This window comes from Drosophila takahashii, unplaced genomic scaffold (assembly GCF_030179915.1).
Source record: "Drosophila takahashii strain IR98-3 E-12201 unplaced genomic scaffold, DtakHiC1v2 scaffold_57, whole genome shotgun sequence".
Taxonomy (NCBI): domain Eukaryota; kingdom Metazoa; phylum Arthropoda; class Insecta; order Diptera; family Drosophilidae; genus Drosophila; species Drosophila takahashii.
The window spans coordinates 39533-47875 of NW_027221736.1; the positions used below are offsets into that span (position 1 = coordinate 39533).

An 8343-nucleotide genomic window follows, 5' to 3' on the forward strand; every position below is an offset into this window, starting at 1 on the left:
TGCTCTCGTATCTCTTCGTGCTACTGGTGGACTCCTGCGGCGTCGTTCTCCAACGGCGGCTTTCCAGTTCCACCCGGCTTGTAGGACTCAAAAGTCTGCACAACCTTCCTTTCGGGTCCGACCAGAATGATCCTGGGACCACCTGTGTCGTCGTATTCCCTGAGGTCGGTCTGGCTCTAGCCTGAGCAACAAATGGCCCGACAGGTCGAATCCTAGGATTCAGCCTTATCGTCAGTCCACCGTAACCCCGACGCCTGGCACAAACTCTTGATCCGCGCTTACCCTGCCGGTAGCTCGTCCTTCTCTAGCTCGTCCTTCTCTCGACTCTGCTCCTGTCCAGCACTCGTCTCCACTTCAATCTCTGCGTCCTGCAGATCTCACCGTTGCAGTCTCAGCCTTGGCCTAGCGTCTTGACTCTGGTATCTTGATCTGGGCGTTGAGCACTCGTTTACTCGGTACTCTCACGGTCACGCACTCGATTGAATCCTCGCACTTGAGTCTTGATATTGTGTTGTCTCACTTGTACTTTCGCTCGCGTATCTTGGTTGTCTGTCCTGTACTCCGGCTGCCAGCGTCGCGTCTTCCGACCGACACGTCTCGTGCCTCCTGGCTGCATGAACTGCGGCGCTTACTGCACTGACTGTCGCGCGAACTCCAACTGACTGCCCCGAGCTGCGCCTGCGCCGTCCCTTTTATAGGCCGCGGCGGGGTCCCGTTATTTCCCTTTTTGCACACGGCTCGCTAGGGTCCAACGTCCACGTGTGTCCCGTTAGTTCCCGTTGCACACGGCACGCATCGGGTCCAAGGTCCAAGATGTCCCGTTAATTCACGGTGCATCCTCTTTGTGCTGGTCCGAAGTCCACGGATTCACCGTTCGACCTCATTGCCCTCTGGCGGCGTGGGTCCAAGGTCCAACGCGGCACCGTTATTTCACGGTCTCTCCGCTTTAGCCGGGTCCAAGGTCCAGTATTTACCGGTGGACCTGGATGCCCTTGGATTCTGCCGCATTCTCGCTGTTGCTAGGGGCTCTCCTGCCTCGAGATTTGTGGGGAGTTTTACGACTCCTCACATCTCCCCCTTTCTTCGGAAATTTGTTGAAGAAGGTGCTTTCTCCTCTCGGCGCATTCCGTCGACGTATCTCAGCTTCCTCGTTGTTGTCCTCGTCCTCCGTTGCTCCTGGTTCCCTGATCCTGGTTCCCTACTCCTTGTGTTGGCCATCAGTCCGGACGCAGCGGTGCAATCTCAGCCTTTTCCTGTAGGCATCTCGACGACCGCGTCTAACCCTCGCTGATGCCTTTCTCCTGCCGTTGGCCACCGGTCGGATCGCAGCGATGCCAGTCTCAGCCGTGTCCTATAGGCATCTCGACCCCCGCGTATAGACCCTCCCGGCGCCGTCCTTGATTCTGCTCCGTGTTCCTCGTTTCCTTGTTTCTCCTCCTGCTCCTTGACGATTCTCTCTCCTCGGTCGCTGATCCTCGCCTCCAGACGGAATTTTGAATTTCCGCGCCACACCTCGTAGAAATACGCCGCTTCCATTTCCGCAATCTGGCAACTCCGCTCCTACTCACAATCGCGTTAATCGATCGTGGTGAGCAGCGTTGCCACTTCCATGTCGTCAGTTCCAGTTATCGATGTCCGTTATCGAGATCCCAGCGTTGCCATATTCGTACCATTCGCGTGTGACTCTTGATCAGCTGTTCAATGTTTACATTGCAGGTGAGTAAATTTAGCCCATTGATTTTGTTTTCACTCGTACAGCCAGCTTTTCTCTGCTATTCCAGCTTAATTATGCCTTGTGATGAACCACTCCGACACGCACTTGAGCCTGTAGCTACTGCAAGTGGTGCTGCAGTCCACGGCTCGCACGGTACCTGTTGCTGTGGTGGTAATCGGGGCCACTGTCCCGCTGCTGTTAGTCGCTGTTGCCGTGGTTGATCTCTGGACGGCGGCGTGTATCGCCTTCACCCTTGCCGGCGACTGCGGTCATGATGTCTGTGGTGACTGTGGTTGCTGCTGTGCTATCCAGTTTTCGCGCTCCAGCGGCTAAACCTCTGCCTGTGCGCCTGCTACGGGTTACGATACGCCGTATCGTCTTCCCCCTTCCTTCGAAGATGTTCGTCCTCGGGTCTGCCGCTCTGCATCGCCTCGCCCTCCTTCTTGCACTCTTGGTCCGGACAATCACGCTTGGGCGCCAGATGTAACGAACTGTTTTTAACTGTTTGATCGCTACGTAAACGCCGCGACTAGCTCAGAGATATTGTGTGTTCGTCCCACCAAATTTGTATTGCGTGACTGCCCGTGACCCAAGAAAATGCAGAGGTATCCGATTGGGACAAATCGGAAAACTTTATTTAGTTTTTCTTTTCGCTGGAATTGGTTTCTTCGTCAGCTGGCTGTAGCGGCTTGCCGGGTCGGCGACGTGCCTTCCTCGGCTCAAGATTCCCTTCGTACGATTCTCTGCGGCGCTCCTCGACGGCGTCGCTGCTCTCGTATCTCTTCGTGCTACTGGTGGACTCCTGCGGCGTCGTTCTCCAACGGCGGCTTTCCAGTTCCACCCGGCTTGTAGGACTCAAAAGTCTGCACAACCTTCCTTTCGGGTCCGACCAGAATGATCCTGGGACCACCTGTGTCGTCGTATTCCCTGAGGTCGGTCTGGCTCTAGCCTGAGCAACAAATGGCCCGACAGGTCGAATCCTAGGATTCAGCCTTATCGTCAGTCCACCGTAACCCCGACGCCTGGCACAAACTCTTGATCCGCGCTTACCCTGCCGGTAGCTCGTCCTTCTCTAGCTCGTCCTTCTCTCGACTCTGCTCCTGTCCAGCACTCGTCTCCACTTCAATCTCTGCGTCCTGCAGATCTCACCGTTGCAGTCTCAGCCTTGGCCTAGCGTCTTGACTCTGGTATCTTGATCTGGGCGTTGAGCACTCGTTTACTCGGTACTCTCACGGTCACGCACTCGATTGAATCCTCGCACTTGAGTCTTGATATTGTGTTGTCTCACTTGTACTTTCGCTCGCGTATCTTGGTTGTCTGTCCTGTACTCCGGCTGCCAGCGTCGCGTCTTCCGACCGACACGTCTCGTGCCTCCTGGCTGCATGAACTGCGGCGCTTACTGCACTGACTGTCGCGCGAACTCCAACTGACTGCCCCGAGCTGCGCCTGCGCCGTCCCTTTTATAGGCCGCGGCGGGGTCCCGTTATTTCCCTTTTTGCACACGGCTCGCTAGGGTCCAACGTCCACGTGTGTCCCGTTAGTTCCCGTTGCACACGGCACGCATCGGGTCCAAGGTCCAAGATGTCCCGTTAATTCACGGTGCATCCTCTTTGTGCTGGTCCGAAGTCCACGGATTCACCGTTCGACCTCATTGCCCTCTGGCGGCGTGGGTCCAAGGTCCAACGCGGCACCGTTATTTCACGGTCTCTCCGCTTTAGCCGGGTCCAAGGTCCAGTATTTACCGGTGGACCTGGATGCCCTTGGATTCTGCCGCATTCTCGCTGTTGCTAGGGGCTCTCCTGCCTCGAGATTTGTGGGGAGTTTTACGACTCCTCACACAACTAAAATTATGTATTTTAAATTAGATTATCATAATAAAACATCTGCATTTACAATATCTCTTCAGATAAGCAAAATAAAACAAGTTTTGTAAATTTTACATATTGAACGATTATTTTCTGATGGGAAAGAGTTTTAGGCTCAAAACACAATAAAATCGTTGTTTTTGTTTTAATATAGAGCATTTACACCACTAATTTAAAAATCAAACTGTGCGTTTGGGAGATAAACGAAATATTTTTAATTAACCTGCACATTAAACCCAAATCTTTTTTTGTTTGATCCAAATGAATGTTTAAGTTAAAACCAACTAAAATTATGTATTTTAAATTAGATTATCATAATAAGACATCTGAATTTACAATATCTCTTCAGATAAGCAAAATAAAACAAGTTTTGTAAATTTTACATATTGAACGATTATTTTCTGATGGGAAAGAGTTTTAGGCTCAAAACACAATAAAATCGTTGTTTTTGTTTTAATATAGAGCATTTACACCACTAATTTAAAAATCAAACTGTGCGTTTGGGAGATAAACGAAATATTTTTAATTAACCTGCACATCAAACCCAAATTTTGTTTTGTTTGATCCAAGTGACTGTTTAGGTTAAAACCAACTAAAATTATGTATATTAAATTAGATTATCATAATAAGACATCTGAATTTACAATATCTCTTCAGATAAGCAAAATAAAACAAGTTTTGTAAATTTTACATATTGAACGATTATTTTCTGATGGAAAAGAGTTTTAGGCTCAAAACACAATAAAATCGTTGTTTTTGTTTTAATATAGAGCATTTACACCACTAATTTAAAAATCAAACTGTGCGTTTGGGAGATAAACGAAATATTTTTAATTAACCTGCACATCAAAACCAAATTTTTTTTTGTTTGATCCAAGTGACTGTTTAAGTTAAAACCAACTAAAATTATGTATATTAAATTAGATTATCATAATAAGACATCTGAATTTACAATATCTCTTCAGATAAGCAAAATAAAACAAGTTTTGTAAATTTTACATATTGAACGATTATTTTCTGATGGAAAAGAGTTTTAGGCTCAAAACACAATAAAATCGTTGTTTTTGTTTTAATATAGAGCATTTACACCACTAATTTAAAAATCAAACTGTGCGTTTGGGAGATAAACGAAATATTTTTAATTAACCTGCACATCAAAACCAAATTTTTTTTTGTTTGATCCAAGTGACTGTTTAAGTTAAAACCAACTAAAATTATGTATTTTAAATTAGATTATCATAATAAAACATCTGCATTTACAATATCTCTTCAGATAAGCAAAATAAAACAAGTTTTGTAAATTTTACATATTGAACGATTATTTTCTGATGGGAAAGAGTTTTAGGCTCAAAACACAATAAAATCGTTGTTTTTGTTTTAATATAGAGCATTTACACCACTAATTTAAAAATCAAACTGTGCGTTTGGGAGATAAACGAAATATTTTTAATTAACCTGCACATCAAAACCAAATTTTTTTTTGTTTGATCCAAGTGACTGTTTAAGTTAAAACCAACTAAAATTATGTATTTTAAATTAGATTATCATAATAAAACATCTGCATTTACAATATCTCTTCAGATAAGCAAAATAAAACAAGTTTTGTAAATTTTACATATTGAACGATTATTTTCTGATGGGAAAGAGTTTTAGGCTCAAAACACAATAAAATCGTTGTTTTTGTTTTAATATAGAGCATTTACACCACTAATTTAAAAATCAAACTGTGCGTTTGGGAGATAAACGAAATATTTTTAATTAACCTGCACATCAAACCCAAATTTTGTTTTGTTTGATCCAAGTGACTGTTTAAGTTAAAACCAACTAAAATTATGTATTTTAAATTAGATTATCATAATAAGACATCTGAATTTACAATATCTCTTCAGATAAGCAAAATAAAACAAGTTTTGTAAATTTTACATATTGAACGATTATTTTCTGATGGGAAAGAGTTTTAGGCTCAAAACACAATAAAATCGTTGTTTTTGTTTTAATATAGAGCATTTACACCACTAATTTAAAAATCAAACTGTGCGTTTGGGAGATAAACGAAATATTTTTAATTAACCTGCACATCAAACCCAAATTTTGTTTTGTTTGATCCAAGTGACTGTTTAGGTTAAAACCAACTAAAAGTATGTATATTAAATTAGATTATCATAATAAGACATCTGAATTTACAATATCTCTTCAGATAAGCAAAATAAAACAAGTTTTGTAAAACACAATAAAATCGTTGTTTTTGTTTTAATATAGAGCATTTACACCACTAATTTAAAAATCAAACTGTGCGTTTGGGAGATAAACGAAATATTTTTAATTAACCTGCACATCAAAACCAAATTTTTTTTTGTTTGATCCAAGTGACTGTTTAAGTTAAAACCAACTAAAATTATGTATTTTAAATTAGATTATCATAATAAAACATCTGCATTTACAATATCTCTTCAGATAAGCAAAATAAAACAAGTTTTGTAAATTTTACATATTGAACGATTATTTTCTGATGGGAAAGAGTTTTAGGCTCAAAACACAATAAAATCGTTGTTTTTGTTTTAATATAGAGCATTTACACCACTAATTTAAAAATCAAACTGTGCGTTTGGGAGATAAACGAAATATTTTTAATTAACCTGCACATCAAAACCAAATTTTTTTTTGTTTGATCCAAGTGACTGTTTAAGTTAAAACCAACTAAAATTATGTATTTTAAATTAGATTATCATAATAAAACATCTGCATTTACAATATCTCTTCAGATAAGCAAAATAAAACAAGTTTTGTAAATTTTACATATTGAACGATTATTTTCTGATGGAAAAGAGTTTTAGGCTCAAAACACAATAAAATCGTTGTTTTTGTTTTAATATAGAGCATTTACACCACTAATTTAAAAATCAAACTGTGCGTTTGGGAGATAAACGAAATATTTTTAATTAACCTGCACATCAAAACCAAATTTTTTTTTGTTTGATCCAAGTGACTGTTTAAGTTAAAACCAACTAAAATTATGTATTTTAAATTAGATTATCATAATAAAACATCTGCATTTACAATATCTCTTCAGATAAGCAAAATAAAACAAGTTTTGTAAATTTTACATATTGAACGATTATTTTCTGATGGGAAAGAGTTTTAGGCTCAAAACACAATAAAATCGTTGTTTTTGTTTTAATATAGAGCATTTACACCACTAATTTAAAAATCAAACTGTGCGTTTGGGAGATAAACGAAATATTTTTAATTAACCTGCACATCAAACCCAAATTTTGTTTTGTTTGATCCAAGTGACTGTTTAAGTTAAAACCAACTAAAATTATGTATTTTAAATTAGATTATCATAATAAGACATCTGAATTTACAATATCTCTTCAGATAAGCAAAATAAAACAAGTTTTGTAAATTTTACATATTGAACGATTATTTTCTGATGGGAAAGAGTTTTAGGCTCAAAACACAATAAAATCGTTGTTTTTGTTTTAATATAGAGCATTTACACCACTAATTTAAAAATCAAACTGTGCGTTTGGGAGATAAACGAAATATTTTTAATTAACCTGCACATCAAACCCAAATTTTGTTTTGTTTGATCCAAGTGACTGTTTAAGTTAAAACCAACTAAAATTATGTATATTAAATTAGATTATCATAATAAGACATCTGCATTTACAATATCTCTTCAGATAAGCAAAATAAAACAAGTTTTGTAAATTTTACATATTGAACGATTATTTTCTGATGGGAAAGAGTTTTAGGCTCAAAACACAATAAAATCGTTGTTTTTGTTTTAATATAGAGCATTTACACCACTAATTTAAAAATCAAACTGTGCGTTTGGGAGATAAACGAAATATTTTTAATTAACCTGCACATCAAACCCAAATTTTTTTTTGTTTGATCCAAGTGACTGTTTAAGTTAAAACCAACTAAAATTATGTATATTAAATTAGATTATCATAATAAGACATCTGCATTTACAATATCTCTTCAGATAAGCAAAATAAAACAAGTTTTGTAAATTTTACATATTGAACGATTATTTTCTGATGGGAAAGAGTTTTAGGCTCAAAACACAATAAAATCGTTGTTTTTGTTTTAATATAGAGCATTTACACCACTAATTTAAAAATCAAACTGTGCGTTTGGGAGATAAACGAAATATTTTTAATTAACCTGCACATCAAACCCAAATTTTGTTTTGTTTGATCCAAGTGACTGTTTAGGTTAAAACCAACTAAAAGTATGTATATTAAATTAGATTATCATAATAAGACATCTGAATTTACAATATCTCTTCAGATAAGCAAAATAAAACAAGTTTTGTAAATTTTACATATTGAACGATTATTTTCTGATGGAAAGAGTTTTAGGCTCAAAACACAATAAAATCGTTGTTTTTGTTTTAATATAGAGCATTTACACCACTAATTTAAAAATCAAACTGTGCGTTTGGGAGATAAACGAAATATTTTTAATTAACCTGCACATCAAAACCAAATTTTTTTTTGTTTGATCCAAGTGACTGTTTAAGTTAAAACCAACTAAAATTATGTATTTTAAATTAGATTATCATAATAAAACATCTGCATTTACAATATCTCTTCAGATAAGCAAAATAAAACAAGTTTTGTAAATTTTACATATTGAACGATTATTTTCTGATGGGAAAGAGTTTTAGGCTCAAAACACAATAAAATCGTTGTTTTTGTTTTAATATAGAGCATTTACACCACTAATTTAAAAATCAAACTGTGCGTTTGG

At 38.5% G+C, this 8343-nt stretch overlaps 1 protein-coding gene across 1 annotated transcript; it reads right to left on the reverse strand.

Annotated features, from left to right (window-relative positions):
• Positions 1–970: 970 nt before the first annotated feature.
• On the reverse strand, positions 971–1536 carry LOC138914607 (uncharacterized). The gene is made up of 2 exons (XM_070219413.1): positions 1283–1536; positions 971–1184 (listed from the first exon to the last, which is right to left on the reverse strand). Exons 1-2 carry the CDS (start codon positions 1534–1536, stop codon positions 971–973), a joined length of 468 nt encoding a protein of 155 aa, XP_070075514.1.
• Positions 1537–8343: the final 6807 nt, after the last annotated feature.